General features: G+C 38.4%; 3 protein-coding genes across 5 annotated transcripts in view; 1 reads left to right on the top strand and 2 right to left on the bottom strand.

Annotated features, from left to right (window-relative positions):
* The window catches only part of LOC125240756 (serine/threonine-protein kinase polo), a 39,959-nt gene extending 36,923 nt beyond the window's left edge, over nucleotides 1–3,036 (bottom strand). The window contains exon 1 of one of the 3 annotated variants that reach the window (XM_048148812.1): nucleotides 2,926–3,036. The gene's annotated coding sequence lies outside the window, so the exon portion shown is untranslated. Of the gene's footprint in view, nucleotides 1–2,267; nucleotides 2,287–2,633; nucleotides 2,653–2,925 lie in introns of those variants that run through there. The other 2 variants (XM_048148814.1, XM_048148813.1) reach the window with 2 other exon arrangements.
* On the top strand, nucleotides 879–27,336 carry LOC125241831 (sodium channel protein Nach-like). Its single transcript, XM_048150475.1, has 11 exons — nucleotides 879–1,003; nucleotides 1,292–1,494; nucleotides 2,175–2,320; nucleotides 2,929–3,059; nucleotides 15,146–15,230; nucleotides 21,073–21,279; nucleotides 22,035–22,125; nucleotides 22,498–22,551; nucleotides 22,635–22,731; nucleotides 24,678–24,790; nucleotides 27,210–27,336. Exons 1-11 carry the CDS (start codon nucleotides 879–881, stop codon nucleotides 27,296–27,298), a joined length of 1,341 nt encoding a protein of 446 aa, XP_048006432.1. The 3' UTR covers nucleotides 27,299–27,336.
* Nucleotides 22,679–23,848, bottom strand: LOC125241961. Its single transcript, XM_048150677.1, has 2 exons — nucleotides 23,407–23,848; nucleotides 22,679–23,036 (listed from the first exon to the last, which is right to left on the bottom strand). The coding sequence occupies exons 1-2, from the start codon at nucleotides 23,601–23,603 to the stop codon at nucleotides 22,883–22,885; spliced, it is 351 nt and encodes a 116-aa protein (XP_048006634.1). The 5' UTR covers nucleotides 23,604–23,848; the 3' UTR covers nucleotides 22,679–22,882.
* Nucleotides 27,337–27,949: the final 613 nt, after the last annotated feature.

Raw genomic sequence — 27,949 nt, 5'->3', positions numbered from 1 at the left:
GTAAGCAATAGCTAATACCGGTATAATAATACAAGTTGGTCTCAAACCAATACGAGCGTCCGATTGGTAAAATAAAACTTCATTAAACATCTAAACAAATGTTATTTAAGTTTTTATAATTGATATTCAATTATTCAACCACATACCTAACCAAAATCATATTATAAATAAATAATTAATTATTAAGTACCTACTTAGATTTTTTTTTTTAAATACCCTCTCCCGATCCCTTCATTTAGCATGTATACTTCCATTCCAAACTATATATAGTATGTATATCGTCGCCCATCACTAGTATAGTATAATTAAGCTTTGCTTGTTTTGAGACAGGGTTGATTCTGCAGGGGGAAACTAATGGCTGCAGTCATTGCTTCCGCAAATATGCGTAATCTTGGTTAAGTACTTAATACTTTTAACAATAGAATACCTATATATTAATTTTTGCTACGCTATCAATGCTATCATCAACTGTGAGGCTATTATAAAATTTCTGATAAGTATAATGTTTTGGTACAAAGCAGTAGGTAGGTACTGAAAGTGTTAAACTGTTGCATTTTATGTCACATGCAATCACTTTAGCAGTTCACGAACGGACTAAAATTACAGATATTTTATTCAATTTGCTGTCACTTAGGAAAATTGAATCGTTGAAGTGTCCAGGGTGGCTAGCCGAATGGCACAATCGCTCACGAAACGCTCACGAAACGAAGCGCTAGTAGATATCTATCTCTATCGCGCTTGCGTATTGGCGCGACAGAGCCAGCGGCGTATCTCGTTTGAGCGTCGGAGTATGCCATTCGGCTACGGGGCCAGTCAACCGATGTCATCTCTTGAGCCAGTATAACCCCGTCATCGTCAGAGTTGCATTATGCAAAACGATGAAGTTTAACAATTATTCCTCGAGGACCAAGGCAGAGCTTGAACAAAGGCTTTTGTTTTTAGCATGGAACAGTAATATTAATGGCTTGAAACATATCGTGAAGAGCGAAAGTATTTTAGTCAAGTAAGTATAAATATAGTTGACGTTATTCAGGATTCCGTGCCCAAAATAAATCTACCGGTCTTTCACATCATTGAATGTGGATAATTCGGGAACTATACCTTCTTAGGTACTTACAATCTAAATTTGGAGTAGTTAGGTAGGTAAATAGTTAACGCAAGGTTAACTCAGACGCATTGAAAAATGTTCTTATGCCACACAAAATTTTCGTGGGAATAGTGATTTACATGATATTCCACTAGCAAAGGGCGCCTGGTTGGTCAATAATAATAAAAGCAATGTGATTGGTAGATGGTTATGGGTGGCGGTGGTGCTGGCGTCAGCGGGCTGCATGGCCGTGCTGCTGACGCCGGCGGCGCGCGACGGCGCCGCGCTCAGCTACAACCCCGACACGCGCTACCTGCTCTGGACCACTACTTTCCCGGCTGTCACCGTGTGTGAGACGTTCTATGCTACCAGGGCACAGAGGAAGTTCGAGGCTAACGCCCAGTTTGGTAAGCGCCTAGGTACTGCATGAAAGCAATGGCATTGGTAGATGGTTGTGGGCGACGGTGGTGTTGGCGTCAGCGGGCTGCATGGTCTTGCTGCTGAAGCAGTAATGCCTAAAGGCCTTTTGGTATACTAACATTTGATATATAACAACATTTGGAATTTGGATATAATCACTCATTATAATACATATGTAAGCATGTTAAGAGTGAATCGTCCTAGGTGATCTGCGCTGCGCTCCGCCGGTTTACGCAGGCCTAACTGTTGGAAAATTGGATTTTGTGTGGTGGCAGCGTACCCCAATGCATTCCCAGTGATTAAGCTAGGAACACACTACGCGGACGTCCGTCGTAAATCGACCGCGGACGGGATGCATTCCGTGCAAACTATCGGTCGATTTGAATCCGATCGAAATCTGTGGATGTTTTGTTCCGTGCACTTTCGCGGTCGCGGTCGTTTTACGACGGACGTCCGCGTAGTATGTTCCTAGCTTTAATGTTGTGTGACTTTTTAAGTAGGGTCTGTCCAAAAAGATAAAAATCTAAGTTATCTGTTTATATTTTAGAACGAAACATTATTTTCTTTCAAAAATTATTGATATTTATATTTCTAATTTTAATTCATATCCGTATGAAAATGAATAATCTAAAAATGCACTGTACATGTTTTGCTTTTTGTTTTAAAGGTCCCATGATGAAAAATTTATCGTACAACTATCGGCGCTATTTGACGAACTTGCTGTACGGAATAGGATCCTGTACAAAGGAGGTTTGCATACCTTGCGGCTCCACGGTGCCGTGCGACTTGCCGTGGAGACAAATCATGGACAACGTAAATATTACACTCTCGTACATTCTATCTCGCGCAACAGTCGGGTTACGAGAAACGATAGTAGTACCTATTATAATTTAAAACACTGATTTAAACTTTACGATTATTACACATAATTATATTTAAATCGGGATGGGGGGATCAAAAAACTCGCGCGGCTGTCAGTAGGTATCGATATCATTTCAAGCCAGTCTTCTCCGAGACCAAAGGGACAACGTCGTCCCTGAAACGTTGGAGGTTAGTTTAATATATTATAGTCATACGCGATTAAGTCCAGATTTAAAAATAATTATTAAATAATTTAAGTCGTCACCTAGATATACACTGATTCAGATCACATTACGTTGTGCGCCAACGAACTCCAAAAAAAGGCAACAACAGGCCCTCTAAGCAAGAGTACACTTGTTAACGCTCTGTGGTGAACTATATGCAATTCATTATTTCGCACCAATACGGAAAGTGATAGAGAGCGAGAGAAAGAGAGAAGATAACTGCGATACGCTTCGGAGTGTCAACGATTGTATTCTCGGGTAGAGGCCCAGATATGTTGGATATAGTTTGGCGTTCGTAGTCTGCTGTAAACTTGTTTAGTATAGACACATTACTAGATCTACACGAGCTGCCCGGAGCTGCTGAGCGAGTGCGAGTTCAACGGCGCCGCGTTCCCGTGCTGCGCGCGCTTCCGCCGCGTCGACGCCGAGCACGGCCGCTGCTACTCCTTCAACACACTGCAGCACAGGTGCCACCCTGCCCTATCACACGATCACTTCAACTATCTGATAACCGCTGGCCTGTGCAAACTCACAATCGCTATCGCGTCGACTACTAAACATTTAGAGTCTCTCTATCACTCATCTATGTAACGCCGCGTCTTGCGTGAGCGACGAACCCGCGACGGCGACGCGATGCGATGCGATGCGACGAAATCAAACCTTCTATCTCTATGGACTTGTCTTAGGTGGGCGACGGAACGCGACGGCGATGCGACGCGACGAACTAGCGATGAACATGTTAAGAGCGCTATGACAAAAAAGGCGATATATTGTAAAATGCACAATATTTATCGACAAAATTGTACACTTTACTCATACTAAAAGACAGTGAAAGTACTTGTTTCAAATCTTGTTTAAAAGACAGTGAAAGTACTTGGTTAAATAAAAAACATATGAAAAAAAAAGCTTTTTCAATTAGTAATGATTGTTTTTCTGATGCTCGTTTAGGAAAAACCGCGTGAAGCACAGAATTCGGAGCTCTTATTATGTACAATTTGATAAGATCACTCTCATAAATGAGGTAAATTTAAGTTCCAAATATCTTGTACTTAAGGCCCATTAAACAATATTTATCATTTAATCCTTTGAAATTGAGACATTGAAAGTAAAACGAACTCAATTTTGTCTTGAAAATACATCGAAACAAGTGATCATTTCTCCGAAAATCTACATGTTATCGAAGTTATTTTAGTATATAAATAATCTGCACAATGTGCTTAAACTGCTGTTATCCATTTGTCGTTATAATATTTTATCATGATTTTTTGCCAATTTTTTGAAAACTAGCCTTCCTGTCGCTATTTTACCGGCGACGGACGCCTGCGATTTCAGTGCCGCGCCGGAGCTCGAGGAGGTAAGACGTATGTCGCTTTGGTCTCCGAGTTTTCATCGCAAACGTCGAGAATATTTATTGTTGTGTGGGTCGGACGCCTTGTTTCTACACGGGCTATCCTCGCATTGTGTGTGTGTAAACAGCGACCAACGAATTTGATCCTAGATCCGTAAATATTTGCTTTGCTTTTGTAATACTGTGATGTGGGACGTTGAATGAAACAACTATCTCGGAGTATAGAGTTATATTCCCTCAAATAACCTAAGTGACAGCTTATATAGTAGACGAATACACGTGTGTGGGTGAGGTGTAGTACACACACTATACCTCCCTTCTTGATGAAAAAAAAAATGATTAAAATAAGTTTTCAAAAGTTAATCATTTTTTTTTTTGGTAAAATAATTATACTTTGATACATTCGTTATAAGAGTATAATTGGATCCAAAGATAACTACGATATAAAAATAGTGTTTAACAAAGTAAAATAGTCTATAATATAAAGAATTTGTTTAATATTAACCAAAAATATACCAACACAAAAAGAAAAACCAGTTTTTTTTTTTTCAGAGAAAAAAAAATTGCATTTAGTTTCAGATCCAGTTTAAAGATTTTTTACAATTGTATAAAGCACTGTGTTTTTTATTTTTGACGAAATAAAACAAAACAATAATAATATAGCTACAGTTATAAAGTTGAAACAAAGGATTTTTATATAGCTATTTATTCGTACACATATTCGTGTAAAAATAATATATGTAATTTACACAACCGTAATTAGAAAAACAAACAATTTCAACTTACAAGTTAACACGATAAGACAAGTTTATTTACTACATAACTAAATGTATACTCTCTAATTAGTAATAATCACATTTTTAAATGCCGTAGTGCATTCGTCAATACACTACGAGTCGCATGTCAAGTATGTATTACAATACATGTTTTTGTCCTTGGTACCATTTATTATATTTGATATTATTTAAGTTATTTGTAACTTGCATTCATTGTTTTACATTTGTATTTTAGTATGACGCGTCTATAGTTAAGAGTACATGTATTATATTAATTTTATTCAACATTAAATATCGTCATAAAGTGGCATCTTCAATGCTTCACTTAAATCAAGGGTCAAGGGTACGCAACGCTTGCATTCGTGGTCGGCCGACCTATCAATAACAATGTATTTATTTGCTCAGGGTACAAGGATATTTTTTTTTAAGCGCGCACACATACAATATATTTCTCATACAGGCAGTTCTTTTAACACTTCCTTACATAATAACCTTCCATGTGTCCAAGGAGTCTTCACGATTGGTACTCGACCGAATCATGATCAGATCTCCAAGGATTCCCTAGCCTGCCTTGTACCCTGGCGTACCCTTGTTAACCTAGTCGCACAACACCGCCTCTCGGGTCATTGTTGTTGCGATAGGTATATTTTATTTTACGCAATTTCTTTCACATTTCATTCTTACAAAATCAAAACGTTCAAACCCCAATCACGCAATTACACACCGCGAAAACATCAACATATAAGATTTTCCGCAACTCCTAGTTGATCAGACCAGGTGTCCTTAGAAAAACTTAAATATTTTTGTTTTCCATTCCATTTTAAGACCAAACGAATCATTATTTCACTTTACAAACCTTTCAAAATCATTCATTTAAAACTAACGTTAACTCTTTAGCACTTACCTGTACTTCTCACAAATAAAATCCGACCCTTACAATATCTCGCTGTTATATAAAAGTGTTGTCAATAAGCTCAATATTTATTAATTTTTTTTTTATATTTTGTCTGAACCGTGTAAAAGAAAGTCTAGTCCGATACAAAAACAAATTGCTTATTCGTAAAAAAACACGTAGAAATAACATTAACTTATTTATTTTAAGTAAACTATATATTTTGGCATACTTCAATATGTTTAAATCTGAAATGTACCTATCGATTACTTTGACATTTAATTGTATTACTAATATACTTTAACTAATCTATGACCTGACAACTATGTAATGTGAGCTGAAATAACAGACGGCGCCTGCCGATCCATAAAAGGAGTACACGCGCCGCCGTCATGCGCCATAATGCATAAAGAATGAAAGTATGTCCCTATAATTGTTCTTGTATATCAAATCAACAAATTTAAAAAGTTTTTTTTTTAACACACACATTACATTAATTTCGTTATAAAACGGAATTTTATATGGGTCACTTAAAAAAAATCTGAATCCATTGCCTAATTCGTACATTTTTTGTAACTATTCTTAATTATATCACTTACCTAACAAAACTTAGTAAATACTTAAAACAAAACACAAAATATTAGACATAATTCGATGTCCTGTACATATAAGACACAAATTGTTCACTATTTTACTTTTAATACACACTTTTCCACATTGACGTTGTATTGTCCTCGCTACTCGCCTGCCCAGGACCTGAGATAAGGCCATGAGCAATCCATCCTGTGCTGGCAATGCCGGAATATACTGGCTGTGCCAGCATCTGCGTCCAGCGACATCACGACACCAACAACCCCCTGCTGCATACCATCCTTTTATCCCTTATTTCACTGTGTTTAAATCGAGCCAGTTTATATCACTTACGTTCACATTCGTATGATAAGTTCGTACTTATCATCAAAAAAAGTTTTGTTAACATCACCTCTTAACGAAGTCTACGAACTTTATTTCTCGTCCGGAATTGAACACTGAATTTACACTGTAGGTAATGCGTCCGAAGTCACCGATTTTTATAACTTTTTTTTTAAATGAGAAAGTTTCACCAACCAAATTCACCGAAAATATAGATTTCAATAGTCCACACTGAAGTATTATAATAATCCATAAAGTGTCCTTCAATATTATTTTTTTAAATTATAATATCCTTGGCCTTGGTTGCAATGGCGCGGCGCGGCGCGCCGCCAGTGCAGCACAAGGCCGCACTGGCAGGATCGCCATGTGATGTGGGACGTTGAATGAAACAACTATCTCGGAGTATAGAGTTATATTCCCTCAAATAACCTAAGTGACAGCTTATATAGTAGACGAATACACGTGTGTGGGTGAGGTGTAGTACACACACTATAATACTTTGTTATGTTTAAATGTTAAAGTATTACAACGTTGTGATGATAAAAATGTGAAAATTACAATACGGTCAAGATGATAAGACACATCAAGATGGTACTCGGGATCTGATGATGGAGCCAGAAGGTGGTCACCAGTACCAGTGAACCATGTAAGTAAACGACTTCGTGTTTAGGCTCGTTGGGTTCGTCTCAACAAGACCTTTGACAAGAGGTGGTACTCAGGGTCTGATGATGGAGCCAGATGGTGGTCACCAGTACCAATGAACCATATAACTAAACCCAGAGATGGGGAAATCGTAATCGATTCCGGATTACACGATTACTTGATTTTACTTTGTAATCTGACACTACTGGGTGTCAGATTACTTGTAATGTAATCAAGTGAAACGGTAAATTACCATTACATGTAAAGGAATCACTAATCATCTATACAATCATTACTATTACCAATAATTCGGAATCATAGTCGATTCAAAATAACTGAAATTATTGACTTGATTACTTTCAGATTACGAATATGTAGTACCTCAGATTGCTGACTGTCACTTTGACACAAAAGTCGTCATGGGTGTCGTAAAATAGGTTTTAGGAGGTGCTGATTCCAAAATTAATGACTAATGTTCAATCTGACATTGCTGACTGTCACTCTGACACAAAAGTCGTCATGGGTGTCGTAAAATAGGTTTTAGGGGGTGCTGATTCCAAAATGAATGACCAATTTGGAATCTGACATTGCTGACTGTCACTTTGACACAAAAGTCGTCATGGGTGTCGTAAAATAGGTTTTAGGGGGTGCTGATTCCAAAATTAATGACCAATGTGGAATCTGACATTGCTGACTGTCACTTTGACACAAAAGTCGTCATGGGTGTCGTCAAATAATTATATTAATATGATGATAAAATAAGACAAATACAATTCTAATTACTTCAAGGTGGTGCTCAGGGTCTGATGATGGAGCCAGATGGTGGTCACCAATACCAATGAACAATATGACTATACAACTTCGTGGTTTACATGTCATTCTAGCATTTTCACTTTCACATTTCAAGTGCATATACCACGAGTATAGGTTTTCGGGTGTGCTGATTTAAAAATTAATGACCGATTTGGAATCTGACATTGCTGACTGGCACTTTGACACAAAAGTCGTCATGGGTGTCGTAAAATAGGTTTTAGGGGTGCTGATTCCAAAATTAATGGCCAATGTGGAATCTGACATTGCTGACTGTCACTTTGACACAAAAGTCGTCATGGGTGTCGTCAAATAGGTTTGCGGGGGTGCTGATTCCAAAATTAATGAACAATGTGGAATCTGACATTGCTGACTGTCACTTTGACACAAAAGTCGTCATGGGTGTCGTAAAATAGGTTTTAGGTGGTGCTGATTCCAAAATTAATGACCAATGTGGAATCTGACATTGCTGACTGTCACTTTGACACAAAAGTCGTCATGGGTGTCGTCAAATAGGTTTGCGGGGGTGCTGATTCCAAAATTAATGAACAATGTAGAATCTGACATTGCTGACTGTCACTTTGACACAAAAGTCGTCATGGGTGTCGTAAAATTGGTTTTAGGGGGTGCTGATTCCAAAATTAATGACCAATGTGGAATCTGACATTGCTGACTGTCACTTTGACACAAAAGTCGTCATGGGTGTCGTAAAATAGGTTTTAGGAGGTGCTGATTCCAAAATTAATGACTAATGTTCAATCTGACATTGCTGACTGTCACTCTGACACAAAAGTCGTTATGGGTGTCGTAAAATAAGTTTTAGGGGGTGCTGATTCCAAAATTAATGACCAATTTGGAATCTGACATTGCTGACTGTCACTTTGACACAAAAGTCGTCATGGGTGTCGTAAAATAGGTTTTAGGGGTGCTGATTCCAAAATTAATGACCAATGTGGAATCTGACATTGCTGACTGTCACTTTGACACAAAAGTCGTCATGGGTGTCGTAAAATAGGTTTTAGGGGGTGCTGATTCCAAAATTAATGACCAATGTTCAATCTGATATTGCTGACTGTCACTCTGACACAAAAGTCGTCATGGGTGTCGTAAAATAGGTTTTAGGGGTGCTGATTCCAAAATTAATGACCAATGTTCAATCTGACATTGCTGACTGTCACTCTGACACAAAAGTCGTCATGGGTGTCGTAAAATAGGTTTTAGGGGGTGCTGATTCCAAAATTAATGACCAATGTTCAATCTGACATTGCTGACTGTCACTTTGACACAAAAGTCGTCATGGGTGTCGTAAAATAGGTTTTAGGGGTGCTGATTCCAAAATTAGTGACCAATTTGGAATCTGACATTGCTGACTGTCACTTTGACACAAAAGTCGTCATGGGCGTCGTCAAATAGGTATCCGGAGGTGTTTGAAAACTAATGACCAATTTGGAATCTGACACTGTTGACTGTCACTTTGACACTAAAGTGATCATGGGTGTCTTCAAATAGGTTTTCATGGGTACTGATCTCAATATTAATGATCAATTTGGAATCTGACATTGCTGACTGTCACTTTGACATAAAAGTCGTTATGGGTGTCGTCAAATAGGTTTCCTTTCCAGGGGTACTGTGCAATGTCAGGTTCCAAATCGGTCATTACTTTTTAAATCATTTCATTAATTTTGGAATCAGTGCCCCCTAAAAACTATTTGACAACACCCATGATTCCTTTTGTGTCAAAATTACAATTAGCACTGTGAGATTCCAAAATAGTCGTTAATTTTGGAATCAGTACCCCGGAAACCTTTTTGAAGACACCCATGACGACTTTTGTGTCAAAGTGACAGTCAGCAATGTCAAGATTCCAAATCGGTCATTAATTTTCAAATCAGCACCTCCGGAAACCTATTTGACGACACCCATGACGACTTTTGTGTCAAAGTGACAGTCAGCAATGTCAGATTCCACATTGGTCATTAATTTTGGAATCAGCACCCCTAAAACCTATTTTACGACACCCATGACGAAATTTGTGTCAAAGTGACAGTCAGCAATGTCAGATTCCAAATTGGTCATTCATTTTGGAATCAGCACCCCTAAAACCTATTTTACGACACCCATGATGACTTTTGTGTCAAAGTGGCAGTCAGCAATGTTAGATTCCACATTGGTCATTAATTTTGGAATCAGCACCCCTAAAACCAATTTTACGACACCCATGACGACTTTTGTGTCAAAGTGACAGTCAGCAATGTCAGAGTCCACATTGTTCATTAATTTTGGAATCAGCACCCCCGCAAACCTATTTGACGACACCCATGACGACTTTTGTGTCAAAGTGACAGTCAGCAATGTCAGATTCCACATTGGTCATTAATTTTGGAATCAGCACCACCTAAAACCTATTTTACGACACCCATGACGACTTTTGTGTCAAAGTGACAGTCAGCAATGTCAGATTCCACATTGGTCATTAATTTTGGAATCAGCACCACCTAAAACCTATTTTACGACACCCATGACGACTTTTGTGTCAAAGTGACAGTCAGCAATGTCAGATTCCACATTGTTCATTAATTTTGGAATCAGCACCCCCGCAAACCTATTTGACGACACCCATGACGACTTTTGTGTCAAAGTGACAGTCAGCAATGTCAGATTCCACATTGGCCATTAATTTTGGAATCAGCACCCCCTAAAACCTATTTTACGACACCCATGACGACTTTTGTGTCAAAGTGCCAGTCAGCAATGTCAGATTCCAAATCGGTCATTAATTTTTAAATCAGCACACCCGAAAACCTATACTCGTGGTATATGCACTTGAAATGTGAAAGTGAAAATGCTAGAATGACATGTAAACCACGAAGTTGTATAGTCATATTGTTCATTGGTATTGGTGACCACCATCTGGCTCCATCATCAGACCCTGAGCACCACCTTGAAGTAATTAGAATTGTATTTGTCTTATTTTATCATCATATTAATATAATTATACTTTACTCTAATACTTATCATATAACAAAAGCAAATATTTGGGATGGGATCTACTTTTATTATTATTACTTTAATTTTTTAAATAAATTTTAACAAAATAATGTTTATTAGAAACCAAAAGTTTATATCGAGATAGTTAGATTGTGGTTGTTATCAAAATTCCATAGAAGGGATCAAGATTGTTTTGTCCATTATTGTAGTGCGAGCGAGTGATAAGACGTGCTAGAAAGGGTCGGCATATTGGGCTCGCGCGGCGGGTAAAATACCTAATTTCGCCCGACGCCGAAATGTTATAACGCTCTTAAGCGACGCGATGCGATCAAACCGCTGTGTTCATATGGGAGTGTCTTGCGTAAGCGACGGCCCGCGACGGCCCGCGACGGCGATGCGACGCGATGCGATGGCGATGGGCGCGCGATCAAGCTATTTGATTTTTAGAAGCAAATTCAATACGTAGAGAGGTCGGACTAGAGAAATAACGATTGATTACTAGTCTCACATTTCATTTTTTATATTTTCTTATAATAAAAATTCAAAATATTCAAATTAACATAAGTTGACCAAAGGAGTAATGTGCCTAAAAAGTAAGGAAATTACAACTTTTGTAACTTGTATTGACAGCCTTTGATTATGTGCACGGTGATACGAGATTGTCTGCGTAAAATATTAAAATTTAAGTGTGAACTAAAAATATGAAACACTAGTGCGATGACCTTACGATATATGTACTAGCACTTGACTTTGGTGAATAGGATCACAAAATTAACTAGTTATTACAACGGGCTCGTAGCCTAGCGGTTTCGACGTCTGGACGCCGCGCCAGCGGTGTGAGTTCGAACCTCGGCTGAGGCGTGCTTTTGCAGTTTTATTTTTGTTTCTTTTATTTTCTATTATTTGATTGTTTACTTTTTTCTTTCTGTAAGAATCTTCATTCTTATTTTTATTTTATTTTTAATAACTCCGGCTTTTATACTAACAAGGAAAGGTACCCATACAAAAAAAATATAATTAGACTACTCTTTAAGGGGCGTTCATTGTAATTCCTGCGATTCCTGCATTTATTGTAACTCTTAAATAATAATATTATCCTAAACCAGAACTTCTTGTTGCCATATAAAAAAAAATACATATAAGACATACCTTTGTGTCGATAGATATTTTTCAGTACAGATGGTGTTTTTTTTACGCACTAGTGCGAGAAGTGGTTCATTATATGCCAGGTCGAAACTTCGGAGGCTTATCTGTACTGAAAAACGTCGTACGATACACGTGCCAAAAGGAAATTCGTAACTCGTGTCGAAACACTCCCTTCGGTCGTGTTTTAATTTATCGCCACTCGTTTCGAACTTCCTTTTTTACGCACTTGTATCGTAATGTACTATTTTAAAGCACATACAATTCTAATAAAATACACTGCTGACACGGGCCCGCTCACTGCTCAGTTCAGTCTGCGCCCAGCGCTCATAGAAAGTGGACCTACGTTCGATAGTCCGGCGCACCGTGCTCTCGTCGTAAGCGTAAGCAGCTAGATAGTTCTGAGAAGTGCTGTATAGGTACTGCGACTAAACAAATCTTGATCCTGTTGGTGGTAAACAGGCATACGGTCCGCCTGATTTTTATTACACATGCAATTTTATCCAAGAAACTTTACTTGAAATCTGATGAGAGTTTGGATTATTATTATATTTCGGGACCAGGGGACCGATTTTTGAGTCTCACGCGTTCGAATTCAGAAAATTGTCACTGAAAATACTAAGCAATTCACTGTTTTCAACCGGTATTTTAGTGACAAATCCCATATGTGAGATTCAAAAACCGGCCTCCAGGATGAGGTTCTGGTTTTCATGGTGGAGTCAGGATATGGTCAACAAAACTGCTATTTTACTCATAATAACTCCACTATGTTTGGGGCTTATTACATTTGGGCTGATGAGCAGCGTCGATCTCGATGATGTCCAAGGTCACATGATCGAGTCAGGAAATGAATAACAGAACTGCTATTCTACTTATCGTAACTCGACCATGTTTGATCTCATTAGCCGGGCCAATAACACATGTAATTTTTTGCACACAGCTCAGCTCTTTGAAACTGTTTATTTTAAGTTACTTACAATTAGTAGGTACCATATAATAATAATATATTCTTATCTTTTGTAAACTTTACAAAAAAGTTAACACATAAAACCAAAAGAATTGTTACTAGCAATTAAATTCAAAACTATCAAGATCATTCTTGCCTGTGTGTTGCGTTACCGGTGGCTCGCGTACCGAGCGCCAACGCCATCTATCAATGGCTATTTCACGAAATTGATGAACGCTCTAAGGAATAAGGGCTCTTAGTGTAGTGGTTATGCCAGTCGACACTAGATGGCAGCATTAAAAAACACTGGGTTACACTGTATGACATTTTTTCATTTCAACATAAGGTAAATAGCATTTGTTATAAGTAAATAGTATACGTTAATTCGTCGCTCAGTTTTGCCGTGAAGGACGGACAAATAAATAGACACACACACACTTTCCCGTTTATAATATTAGTATGGATTAAAATAAACATTAAGTTAATAAAAACAAAATGCAGTATTATTGTGTGCTACTTAAAACTTTCCTTGTTAGTATAAAACCCGGAGTTCTTAAAAAAAAATAAGAAAGTAGAATCTTAGAGAAAGAAATAAGCAGGTAAACAAAATCAAATAATCCATACTGATTAAACTGGAAAGTGTGTGTGTCTGTTTGTTTGTCCGTCTTTCAAGAGAAGCCGCGGGCAAAAGCTAGTAGAACATAAAAGAAAAAAGTAAATAAAAATGCAAAAAGATTGCGTGAGCCGAGATTCGAACTCACGACACTCATGGCGCAAACGATTCCACCTAGAAGTCAAACCCGCTAGACCATTTGCACATTGTGAAAGACGGCGAATCTTGTGATTCTAATCACCAAAATGCTATACGCGATGACCTTGAGCCATCGCCGTCGCATCGCGTCGCATCGCGTCGCGTCGCGTCGCGTCGCCCGTCGCTCACGCAAGACGGAGCGTTAGTGTGACAGTGACTGTGACGTCTGTGACAACGGAGCGTGACCGATTGGCTTTTTGCCTACGGGCCCTGGGTAAGTAGCCAAATGCATATACGCTCACGATAATATCTGTTTCGTAGCTATCTACTCGTATCTTTATCGCTCTTGCGTATTAGCGCGACAGAGCCAGGCTGCATTACTGCCGGCGCCTGGCGTCAACGATTGCCATTCGGTTACGCTGGCTGATAAGATTAGATAGCTAGGTTTACGCTTAATACGCAGACAAAACACTCTACTGTCACGTTTTTTGAAATAATCACAAGGCTTGGGACTTTTTATCCACGGTATGCCGTGGTTTTAAGATCCGTGGAGTCGCCATATGAAAAATGTTCAAAGTCAAAGTCAAAGTCCAACAGTATGATGTCATATTAAATATAAATATTTATACATAGGTATTAGGTACCGTCACATCGTTACTGAGTTCATTTTAATCGATCGTAATTAAGTAGTTAATTTTAACTAATAATGTTATTATTGGTAAATGTTTACAAAATCCTTCATTAATAATGTTGTATGTTATAGGTATAACGCCATGTCTTGCGTGGGCGACGGTCGCGCGACCGTCGCCGTCGCGTCTCATCGCGTCGTCTACTTCCATATCGATAAAGTTTGTTTTCATATGCGTCGCATCGCCGTCGCGCGACCATCGCGCGACCGTCGCCCACGCAAGCCACGGCGTAAATCGAACGTAGTTAATTTTATCTTAATATCATTTTTTCAGTATTATTATAGAGGATTGTGATAAAATTTACCAATATTAACATTATTAGCACAGAAGTTATAATAGTACAAGTTATTAGTTAAAATAAACTACGTTCGATCAAAATGAACTCAGTGACGATGTGACAGTTTGTATAAATAATTATATTTAATATGACATCATCGGACCGGGAACAGTGGAAATCTTTCCTAAGAGCCCTGTGCCCCTGATGAGGGACAACATCATGACATCATACTGTTGGACTTTGACTTTGACTTCGAAAATTTTTCATATGGCGACTCCACGGATTTTAGAACCACGGTATGCGATAAAAAGTCCTAAGCCTAATAATCACGTTTGGCTTTGGCCTTGACAAAAGGTAATTTATCCTTTTGAACTTGCAGGAATTCTACACAAGAATCACTTTTGACAGTAAACAGGACTACTGGACCTGGTTTATTATCCTTTCGTGTTCATCACGATACTGAGGTCAGTATCAAGACTATTAAGCCGAACATCTTAGTAAACTGATTTCATCGGGTAGGAGGTAGGAATGAGTAAAATGATTTGCAGCAAAATAAATTACAGTTGTTCATGACAGATGTATCTTGTTATGGTATACCTATAATGAAACGATTTTTCCTTATGCCAGGGGCGGCTCACTCCGCGATTCCATCGCCGCGCTACAAGTACATGCGGGCGGCCGCGAGTTCGCGGCCTAATCAGGGGTGGCTCGCATTCTCACGGAACGCTTGTTCGCACTTTCTATTGTTATATATTATACGTCGCGAGTTTTTTTAAAGGTTCACACGCGATATCCGTGTGTGGAATGGCTATATTTTATTTTTTTATTTTATTTAAACTTGGGAAACAAACAAGCAAACTATTACATCAACAAAAAAGATAATTTAGGTAATACATAGCCAAAACAGTTTCCACTTATAACTAATAACATTTGTGATTGCTCAGACAAGACTTAAGTTATTAGGTTACTAACAGATATATTTCTTAACTATATTATTAAACAATATACAATATTTTCAAACTATACTGAATATATATTTACTATATTACTACACTATTACACTATATTAATATAAAACAGAAACGAATGCTCAGTTATTTAATAAAGTTATACTTAGATATTTTTTAGCATTTTTTTTTTTTTTTTTTTTTTTTATAATTGCAGAAGACGCTTACTTAGAGGTTCAATATGTGTACTATCAAAATCCCAAAATTTATATTTCAACCTTCTAATAAATTTGTTTTGAATCTTTTCAATTGTATCAATATGTACTATAATAACGCTTAGTTAAACAAACATTATGAAAAAAAAATAAGACCATCTTACACAGATCTACTATTGATTATGTCATTTATGGACCACGGAAACGTTCAATCAGGCTTGTGACGTTGGGATTTAGACAAAAATATATAAATACTGTATACAAATTAATACTCAGATAAAATGTTATGCTATTATGTTCAAGTCTTGGGTACTTTCTAGGTATATATACCTAGAAAGTACCCAATACCCTTGCCGCCGCTACTCTGGCGCATGGGCAGAGTCGTCAAACTATACCACGGGAAGGATGGCGTACCTCGCGTGGCAGACATCAATACCGCTAGAGGGGTGATCAAGCGTGCGCTGAACAGAATATGCCCGCTCTCGTCACAACAAGAATCCTGAAAGAGAGTCTTTCAGCGCCCCGGAGTATGTTAACGCCCTGACTGGCAACACAGACAGGATAGCCAACCTCCGGTCACCCCGCTGATCCAATGAGCAGCGGCCAGAGCCTCGACCTGCCGGACCAATAGGAATGAAGACTGAAGCGCCGCGGTTTCCCCCGTCGCGACACTATAAAAGCACGGTGCGCGTCACCAGCGCCTCTTTTTTTTACTAATCGAAAACTCTCTCTGTCGCGTGTCCTAGACAAAAACCTGTAATTTAAATTCCATTAAAAGAAATGGTAATATTTTATACTGTTTTATTTAGACAATTGAGTTCAGGCTCAAACATTTTGGCATATATACCTAGAAAGTACCCAAGACTTGAACATAATAGCATAACATTTTATCTGAGTATTAATTTTTTTTAATACATAGGCAACCCTAGCGTCCGATGCTGCGCACGTGCGGCTCGTTTCTTTGTAATAATTTTGTAGGTATTTAAAAAGGCGGCATTTCGTGAACTTCAAAGCAGTGGGCCTTCTGTACTTGTACTATTATATATTCTGTGCTTATGCACTGCGTAGTGCGTACATTACATACATATGTATGTGATAGATGCGCATATAATTATAAAATTACGAAATAGTACAGTCAAGTGCAAAAATACGTATCGATTTTATCCGCTCAAAAATATGTACCGAGACCTTATTCCGCCGACATAAAGTGCTATGGGACATATTTTTGATAAGTTGTACCATGTTGTACGCACCCATATTTTTACACTTGACTGTACATTACGATACAAGTGCGTAAACAAGGAAGTTCGAAATTTCCTTTTCGCACGTGTATCGAACGACGTTTTTCAGTACAGATGGCCCTCCGAAGTTTCGTCCTGGCATATAATGAACCACTTCTCGCACTAGTGCGTAAAAAATACACCATCTGTACTGAAAACGGTTTTTCAGTACAGATGGTGCTTTTTTTTACGAATTATTACAAAGAAACGAGCCGCACGTGCGCAGCATCGGACGCTAGGGTTGCCTATGTATTAAAAAAAATTAATACTCAGATAAAATGTTATGCTATTATGTTCAAGTCTTGGGTACTTTCTAGGTATATATGCCAAAATGTTTGAGCCTGAACTCAATTGTCTAAATAAAACAGTATAAAATATTACCATTTCTTTTAATGGAATTTAAATTACAGGTTTTTGTCTAGGACACGCGACAGAGAGAGTTTTCGATTAGTAAAAAAAAGAGGCGCTGGTGACGCGCACCGTGCTTTTATAGTGTCGCGACGGGGAAACCGCGGCGCTTCAGTCTTCATTCCTATTGGTCCGGCAGGTCGAGGCTCTGGCCGCTGCTCATTGGATCAGCGGGGTGACCGGAGGTTGGCTATCCTGTCTGTGTTGCCAGTCAGGGCGTTAACATACTCCGGGGCGCTGAAAGACTCTCTTTCAGGATTCTTGTTGTGACGAGAGCGGGCATATTCTGTTCAGCGCACGCTTGATCACCCCTCTAGCGGTATTGATGTCTGCCACGCGAGGTACGCCATCCTTCCCGTGGTATAGTTTGACGACTCTGCCCATGCGCCAGAGTAGCGGCGGCAAGGTATTGGGTACTTTCTAGGTATATATACCTAGAAAGTACCCAAGACTTGAACATAATAGCATAACATTTTATCTGAGTATTAATTTGTATACAGTATTTATATATTTTTGTCTAAATCCCAACGTCACAAGCCTGATTGAACGTTTCCGTGGTCCATAAATGACATAATCAATAGTAGATCTGTGTAAGATGGTCTTATTTTTTTTTCATAATGTTTGTTTAACTAAGCGTTATTATAGCCATTCCACACACGGATATCGCGTGTGAACCTTTAAAAAAACTCGCGACGTATAATATATAACAATAGAAAGTGCGAACAAGCGTTCCGTGAGAATGCGAGCCACCCCTGATTAGGCCGCGAACTCGCGGCCGCCCGCATGTACTTGTAGCGCGGCGATGGAATCGCGGAGTGAGCCGCCCCTGGCATAAGGAAAAATCGTTTCATTATAGGTATACCATAACAAGATACATCTGTCATGAACAACGGTTTTTCAGTACAGATGGTGCTTTTTTTTACGCACTTAGTGCGAGAAGTGGTTAATTTCTTGTCAGGTCGAAACTTCGGAGGGCCATCTGGGTTACGTAGCCGAATGGCACAAACGCTCACGAAACGAAACGCTCGTAGATCTACCTCTATCGCTCTTGCGTATTGGCGCGACAGAGCCAGACTACCTTTCGCGGCGTTTCGTTTTCGTTTCGCGTCGCAGAAATGCCAGTCGGCTGCGACACCTGTACTGAAAAACGTCATACGATACACGTGCGAAAAGGAAATTCGTAACTCGTGTCGATTTAAAACACTACCTTCGGTTGTGTTTTAATTTATCCCCACTCGTTTCGAACTTCCTTTTTTCGCACTTGTATCGTAATGTACTATATTGACTCATGAGAAGAATAAAGCTACGAGCTACGGCGTAGCACCCGTAGCAAAATGAACAGGGGGGTTACCATGACCTACTAAAGACGTTCAGTTTAGGTTGAGAGAAAGGGACACAGCTATAGCAGTTACATAGCTCCGTCCCTCTCTCTCAACCTAAACTGAACGGCTTTAGCACGTCATGGTAACCCCCCAGGTTGCAAAAACTCCCAGTACCTGTACCTGAACAACTCAGAAAATTTTGGGAAAATTACTAGTTTACTATTAGGTACCATTCAATAATAAGTTGACTGTACCGTAACCCTATTCAGGTTTTGGTAACAGGTCAGGTTCAGGCACTGATGACAAACCAAATAATTTACCATTCAACATTTACATTTTTTTTATTATACTATTCAACTCCTACAGCAAAAAACTTAACAAATAATGCGAGTTTTTATCTGCGGAACTGTAAATTTTAGTGTTTAATTTAATGTAACTACATTTAATAAGTTTGAACCAGTGTGTAAAAGCCATACGATAAATAAATAAATAGCAGTTACACTAGCCCAAATCATGTGAAGCATGCATATACACATGTGTTACATATTATGATGAGTCAGTAATAGTATACAAATGTACATTGACAACTACGCGAATAATATCGCAAATGCGCCTCATGTGCAATAAAGATGCATTGTCAATATAACCACAATGGCGTCGTATTTCACTAGTATTTCGAAACATTTAGGTCAGTCGGGCAGTGAAGCTGGGCCATGAGAATTAAAACATTGATTTACCTACAATGATGTTAAATACAGAGTTATATTAGGGGGTGCGCCAAAGTTCATATAAAATTGTTATATAGATTATTGGTAGTCCGAAAATGTTTCTCATACAATTTTACATTATAACGATCATTATCTATAACAATTTTATGTTAATAACTATCGTAACTTCGAATGACTTATGTTCATAATGCCATTCATCATAAATACGTTTTATACTAATGTTTATGTTTATATACTTATTGATCATAACGATTGCGAGTAATATAATTTATCGTTATATTATTGTTAACAGAACAGACATCACATGTGACAGTCCAGTTAGGTGCGACGACGAGCGTAGTGAGGAGGAGCGTGTTAGGTTGACCGTGAGCGAACCAGAAACGAATTTTTAATGTAAATTGTATATTTCACTGTAAAAGCTTCAAGCGCGCTTCTATAAATGGCACAAGTTTTTCATAGAACTTCCCCAAAACTTTTTAAATAATTTTATGATGAATGATTTTCTTAAACACAAATTATGAATGTTATTAAATATTTGTATAGAATTTATGATTAAAAATTTTCGACTAAATGATTATTATGAACAGTGATAGTAGTACTATTAATAATAATGAAACAAAATTATGATAAGTAAAATTATGAGAAATGATCATTCGGAGCATAAATCGGTATAAACAATAATTTTATAACAAATAATTTTATATGAGCCAATATGGACCCTATATTAAGGACATCCATACTAATATTATAAATGGGAAAGGTCACGACAAAACAGAGCGACGAATTGACGTGTTTTTTTTTAAGTGGAGATAGTTGAAGGGATGGAGAGTGACATGGGCTATTTTTTGTCTCTTTCCAACGCCCCAAGTCCCTAAAACGGAGGGAGGAAATTTGTATGGAGCATTCCGCAACTTTTAGTGACCGGCCACACCAGAGCGTCGCGTGTCTTGGAGCGCGCAACGGACGTCCGCGCCACGCCGCCTCAGTGTAATTCAAAAAACGTCTCCTCAGTACATTTTGTATAGGACGTAAGACGCGCCCCAAGTGGCGAGACACGCGACGCTCTGATGTGGCCGGTGCCTTAAATTGAACGCGAGCGAAGCCGCGGGCAAAAGCTAGTATTTTATAAATCATACTAGACATAGAAACCTACTTACTATCAGCGTATAAGTACGTCCTTTATTTGAGTGTACCTACATACCTAATTCAAAGGAAGTTGACTCAATTTACACAAAATAATACCTAAGTGCGTTTCACATTATCCGATCCGATATCGGATGTCAGACCGATATCCCATACATTATAGGCACCATCTTGGATTTTTTTCTATTGATATTCTTCCGACATCCGATATCGGATCGGATAATGTGAAAACGGCCTAATTAGGTAACAAGATTTGTCGACAGATATCCGTTCACAGTCCAGAGGAGTTGTCAACAAACAACTTGGATAACAAGTTCAAGTTTGCCGTGAAAACTCTTGAAGCGAACTGGGCCGAGTTCCTTTTCTCGCTGGTGGAGATGGCGACCGATCCTTTGCTGAAGTTCGAGGACACACTCGTGCGCGGCTGCCGCTATCTGGAGGACGTGCCAGCGTCGCTCTTCACTTACCCCGCAAGTGTCTCATTTACTTTTAAACTTCCTTAGGTTCTTCAATTACCGACGACCAATTTCGTTACATTATATTAAGACTAACATGAAATACTCGTAATAATAAACGAAAACACACGAAACGGCTTTACCTCAACATGTTGCTGGTGACTTTCACGGCTGATCATCCGAATGAGGTTTACGTATGTAGGTACTTAGGTAGTAGGTACTTACTATTCTGCTGGGGCGGTCACTGAATAAAAAAAAACAATAGTAGCTAGTGGCTAGGTCAATCTTACCAAACTACTCGTATCCCCCAACATAATATTTATATTTTTTTCATCACACCCGCACTTTAAATGTGCTATTGCACGCAGGCGGAGCGTGAATATAGAAAAATCGTTCTCCCAAGGGAATAATGAAATTTCTTGTACCGTACTTAACTTTTTTACATTTTTTACATTGCGAGTGTGGTGAAAAACATTGTGTGTAACTCGGGGAGTATGAATATTACTAACTCGAGTCTTTAAATCACTCCGGCAAGCCGTCGCGATTTAACTTACTCTCGTTAGTAATATTCAACTTCCTCTCCTTGTTGCACAATGTAGGTACTATTATGTGCTGGTGAGTTAGTGCAGAAAAACAAAAGAGTCCCTGTGACTCTTCTCTCTCCGCACAGAATTTAACAGGGTTGCAAAGTGATTTTTCTTAGTTTATTTTTTTATTTTTATTTGATTCCAAAGTTGACGAATAAATAACACAAGTGTACGAGTTTTCAGGTATACTCTTACGGAGCGTGCAAACTGGCTGAGAGCACCAAACACTCGTTTAGCGAGTGCGGCTGCGTGCACCCAGTGCGAGACCTGGCTTGTGAGTTTGCTGCATTTTTCCCATTTCCTACCACAAGAAGTGACTGCACTATGTACCACCGATTCATTACAAGTGTAGCCGATGTATTTTAACGTGTTTTCCGCTATGTAGGATTAGGCATCATCGAACAGCGAACCTAGCAGATAATGTATAGTAAGTAGTTAATATGTAATACAGAAATACCTGAAAACTTTGTACATTTGGATCACGTCTTCGATTTTGATGAAAATTCGTAGGCTGATAGAAACCATGATGCTAAGCAAGATCCACTAGGTTTCACTTTGGTGTTTGTTATAAGTAGTCTGAAGACAATATCTATCGAAAAAAGTTATGTCGAGGGTACACCACATTGACCAAGAATATCTGTTGCAGATAAAGAAAAATACTGCAATTATACGGGGCTCAACTGTTTAGTTAGCTATGATGGTATGAATTTAATATTTTGTCCTTATTTGTTTCTACTTACGAATGTAAATTGTTATATAAAATGTATGTTTCTATTCAACAAGCAAACAAGAACAAGTTGGGTATCGAGCAGAAAAAAGACGACGTAACTTGCCTACCATCCTGCGATGAGAGTGAGCTGACAACCATACATATTGGCAAGTAAGTAAACTATACACGTTTTCAATTTATTTGTTTATTTTTAAGAACTCCCAAGTTACAAATATTTTACTGTGACTTTAGACAGCCTAGCGTAACCCAAACACCAGAGGATATGAGAAGATACCTATAAATAACGAAAATATATTAACATTCAAACAGAAAGAGATATTTTAAACCTGTACGTGGGTGTAGCCTTCTTCGTCATCACAAACCAGAAGCAGATGTTGAAGAAGTAGACTAGTGTGAGCAGTATGGTGACCTGCGACAACCGGCACAGCCGCAGGAAACTTAGCTTCAGGGACCCGCTGTAACGAAACGAGATGGTTACCTAATAGTCCGGCAAGTCTATTTCCGCCACTTATTTAAAGAAATATAGACTCGTGTCCTTTTATAGGGGCAAACTTGTTAACCAGATATACTTGTTTGGTTGTAGTATAGGTAGAAACAGACCAATCTTGCGACTTAATGAACTGAAATCAGCCGCCAGGATTTCCTATACCTACTCAAATAAGAATGAATACCTACATACGTTGTAAAGTAAACACGTATTGTTTTAGATTTCTTTAGTAATGAGTTCAAGTATAAGAGTTCATCAAAGTAAACATAATAAACATATACTAGATTATTATAATCTAGTAGGTAATTATGATAAGTTTACGAGTAGGTAACACTTACTCTCTATCTGAAAATTCTTCCAAGTTTATTGAATCATACGAGTCGTCGTCATTAGTTGGCGGGTCCGGGAGTACAATAAAGTCTCTGGTAAATTGTTCTTGCAAGCAGCAGATTCTTTCCATTATAAACGACAATAGTATCGCCCAGAAATAATCCAAGTACTCTAATCCGAAAAACCAGTTTTTCATTTCGTCCATCCTACCGTAAGATTGTGGTGGCCAAGTTTCGTTTTGGCGGGGAGCTTTGCAATGGTTGATATCAGTGAGGCCAGTACCATAATGTTGGTGTGGCCCCAGAAAGGAGCCGCAGGTCTGCCACACGAGATCGCGGTCCGTATCCCGTATAGCTTCTGAGCTGCTTCTAGTTACACCCGAAGTATAATATCCCGTTGAAACATTTTTGAATATTAAATAAATCGTTTAATCATTTTCCCTTTTTTTGATAACTTTCATTATTTTATAATTTTATACTTTTGACATTGACAAATGTTGAATAAATATTTTGATCTATGATTTTCCTTTCCCTTTTTCACCTAAAAGCGTCTACAGACCATCGTACCGTACCGTCGGTAAAAAATAATAGTGTATTTGCACATCATGGTCTTCCGCTGCCCATGCAATGCTTCTTTCATTTATTCTTCTTCTTATGTTCGTTTATTTAAAATGTAGGTCAAATGTAGGTATACTAGATAGCTACCTAGTATACCTACTACTAAAGAGGATTAAGTATTATAGAGAGTTACTGTGAAAGTAAAATGTATAATATGTAACGAAGTTACATATGTCTTTGGTATCTATAAAAGTAAAATACAAAAAACTATTTGGTTCTGTAATTTTCCTAAGAGTGGTGTGCCGAAAAATGTTGTTGTTGTTGTTTAATGTTATTGTAATTAGGTACCTAATTAACTTAGTGGCAAAGTTTGCTTCACTTTGTGCCTAAAAAACCTCGCATCGCTCAAGATTTCACTCTTTCAACTATGTAAATGCCAGACCCTTTAGCATAACTTGCCTTGTCGCGCGCGAGTCCATACATCAAGCGCGACTTCAAGTATGGACTCGCGCGCGACAAGGCAAGTTGTGCTAGAGGGTCAGCTACGCTTGCGGTTTAATATTGGAATCTTTCGCTTGCTTGGGTATCATTATCAATCAATATTACTTAGCACGAGTGTGTAACCTATACGGAGTAGTCGGAGTACCTATACGTTTACATACTACAAGCGTTTAAATAACAGCTTTGTCCCCTTGTAAAACGAGTAATTATTGTGTGACCAGGAAACGGGTAACCGATGACAACAAAGAGGGAGCCACGGTCAACGTCAGGATGTCGGCCCTGCCGCACCTGCGCTACGAGCGGCACCTGGTGCGCTCCAACCTGGACCTAGTCGGTGAGGGGCTTGACTCAGACCAAGCCCTGCAACTTTGAAGTGACTGAGTACCTATGGAAAAATAATGAGAACGACAAAATTTCTACTTTAGTTATTCAAAAATTGCATTGACATGACCGAAAATTATTGGGGAGTGTCAACAAAATAATGATGTCGATACTACATTATGATTATTATGAATAATTTATGATATTGTAGAATTGTAGATGTTGTCACTTCAAAGCCAGGGTCATGTCTGGGTAGCACTGGTAGCAAGAAAAGAGGAAAATCTGTCTAAGCAGAACAGTCGCAAAAATACCTTAAATTGAAGTTACAAATCTCTCCGCTAGGAGCGCATAGCTCGCATAAGAGGTGTCCCTCAAGGTAATGACATGAGATTAGACCACAGAACTAAATCAAGATAGAAGGAAAATGCTCGGCGATTAACAGCGAAACCGAGCGTGTAACGTTTTGTGTCGAGCCTATGACGTCACGAGTGTACTTTAGTGATGGGAACGTTGTCGCCGCGTAACCCATTCGATCGATTGTGGAGGTTGCGTGCGGGATGCCCGCCGAAGTTAAAAATATCGGATGTTCATCTTCGTTGTCAAATGAAGTAAGTATATACCTGTATTCGTGTGATGACAAACAATTCACTAGTAGGTATATAATTTGCCTAAGGCCAGGAACAAAGATTTTAGTAGGTAGGTATTAATACTAGTTAATATTTCGTAATATTTTTAAGAAAATCGACCATGTACTCACAGCACTATCCTCATGTTATTTGTTACTACTTTTAGTAATATATAAATATAATTAACCATTAACACATTTTTAGAGTTATTTTTATTCATAATAAATATAGAGCGTATTATGTTTATATTTGTTTTTCTGCCGACCACAAATTCAACGTTAATATCGTAACTGTAACCTATTTTAAAGTTAAATTTACTTTTCACTCGTACTTTATATGTATAGTTTCATAACAATATAAAAACATAATTATAATTTCCACTGCTTCGCAAAATCGATTTAAATCGAATAAGGAAATCGCAGCATACATGACGATATAGTTCCGTGGTGCACCACTATTCTTAAGTTCGACGTGAGTTCGACGGACAAAATAACAAATCTACCTTCACTTTGTCTCGACAGTTTGAATAGCCTATTTTTATATCGCTTGTTTTAAACGCACGCCAAGTCGGACTCGTCAAATTAAAGCCGCAATGGAAAACTAGTTTGACGGCCGTACGTCAGCTAATGTTTTGATGATAAAAATAGGAAAATCGTGTTTTTTATTTAATAAAAAATATTTTAGGACAAATGGTACTTACCGATGATAGGAAACACTTTGTTTAACACCCTTGCTTTTATTGGTGGTGTTTGAACAGTTAATTATCGAATACCGACCCATTTTGTATTTTTCACTGTATGTCACTCGCGGGCAGCGGTCGGGAGCAGACTGACTTGCGCGGCGAACAATGTTGCTCGCTATTTAACTTTTCCGCACGCGAAGTAGATACACTTTTTCCTTCTATCTTGATTTAGTTCTGTGGATTAGACGTTATTAGACCGTAGGCTGATTTCCGATTTCGTCAACATGAGCACGTATAAACGTAGCCTAGTACCTCTGTTCTTCATGACTGGTAGTGGTAGCTTAGACGGACTCTAAATACTATGTGGATTAGGTAACTATTTAACTATGTAGTCAGGTCACTAAATCTGTATTCAGATTTAGATATTTCGAACCACTCGCTGCGCTCGCGACTCATTTCTGGATTTTTTTCACTTTTCACTTTTTCCTTAGGACTTAAACAACCATGCACTTTGTCCTCTTATAAAATTTTATAACTATTTTTTTTTCAGTACAGATGGTGTTTTTTTTACGCACTAGTGCGAGAAGTGGTTCATTATACGACAGATCGAAACTTCGGAGGGCCATTTGTACTGAAAAACGTCGTACGATACACGTGCGAAAAGGAAATTCGTAACTCGTGTCGATTTCAAAGACTCCCTTCGGTCGTGTTTTAATTTATCGCCACTCGTTTCGAACTTCTTTTTTTTCGCACTTGTATCGTATAATGTACTATTTCAGTACAATTGGTGTTTTTTTACGCACTATTGCGAGTAGTAGTTCATTTCTTGTCAGGTCGAAACTTCGGAGGGTCATTGTAGGCCTAGCACATGATGGCCGCGGGACGTATGTCGCCGCGAGATACATGCCACGTCTTCTTCTAATGACATAAGGACGGGTAGTCTATCTCGCGGCGACATACTCCCGCGGCCATCATGTGCTAGGCCTACTGTACTGAAAAACGTCGTACGATACACGTGCGAGAAAGAAGTTCGTAACTCATGTCGATTAACACTCCTTTCGGTCGTAGTCGTCTCCTTTTCCGCACTTGTATCGTAATGTACTACTATTCTGTATTTATTTCAGTATCCTTGGGAGGTGTCATAGGATTGTTTTTTGGAGCTTCTATACTAAGTTTGGTGGAATTATTATACCTTATCACTCGCAAACCATAAATAACATTGTATGTACTTATTTATAACTCTGAATAAATGCTTAAGTAACAGAAGCTCAAGGTTTTTATATTACCATGTTATATTATGTTATGAGTTATTATTAATTTTCTCCCTTCCCATTATATAAATAAGTATATATCTACCTAAATACATGTGCGCTCAATAGATTTTCCCTGCTAGGTATGCAGAAACCACAGACCACCCAGATATAATACCTAGACTGTAACCCTTATAATAAATATATCCTTCTTTAGTTTAATGGATGCTATAAACACGATGAAATTTAATCGGGGATCATATGTACGAGTAACAATATGTATGAATGAATTTCATTCATAGAGTGATTCACTTATGTAGGTATGCTCCTTGAACCTAAATATTCTTTCCAAAAGCACCGTATACTCTAAAAGCACTTAAATCTGTGACCGTATACATATTCTGTAGGATGGACTAAGTAGATTATCAAGGATACAATGAAAAACAACTGATAGGTAAGAAAACTCGTTAGCATAAAATCAATTATTGTTATGACAACGAAGTAAGTTTTGTCGATCAATGCTCGCATAAACTTAGGCGCGCTACACTTCAAGAGTGTATTGACAGTTCAGAGGTACTGAATCAATTATTAAGTGTATTTTTATGTTAGTGATT

This window comes from Leguminivora glycinivorella, chromosome Z (genome assembly GCF_023078275.1).
Source record: "Leguminivora glycinivorella isolate SPB_JAAS2020 chromosome Z, LegGlyc_1.1, whole genome shotgun sequence".
Classification (NCBI taxonomy): domain Eukaryota; kingdom Metazoa; phylum Arthropoda; class Insecta; order Lepidoptera; family Tortricidae; genus Leguminivora; species Leguminivora glycinivorella.
The sequence above is the reverse complement of the archived record's forward strand: the minus strand, read 5'-3'. Positions and strand labels throughout refer to the sequence as shown.

Bases quoted from the DNA above. Each gene is read 5' to 3' on its own strand.
- LOC125241961 (XM_048150677.1), bottom strand. From the start codon at position 23,603: ATGGACGAAATGAAAAACTGGTTTTTCGGATTAGAGTACTTGGATTAT. The intron at 23,037-23,406 runs GTAAGTGTTACC...GTTTCGTTACAG, and splicing joins GAAGAATTTTCAGATAGAGA to CGGGTCCCTGAAGCTAAGTT.
- LOC125241831 (XM_048150475.1), top strand. From the start codon at position 879: ATGAAGTTTAACAATTATTCCTCGAGGACCAAGGCAGAGCTTGAACAA. The intron at 22,732-24,677 runs GTAAGTAAACTA...TTGTGTGACCAG, and splicing joins ACAACCATACATATTGGCAA to GAAACGGGTAACCGATGACA. The intron at 24,791-27,209 runs GTGAGGGGCTTG...TATTTATTTCAG, and splicing joins CTCCAACCTGGACCTAGTCG to TATCCTTGGGAGGTGTCATA.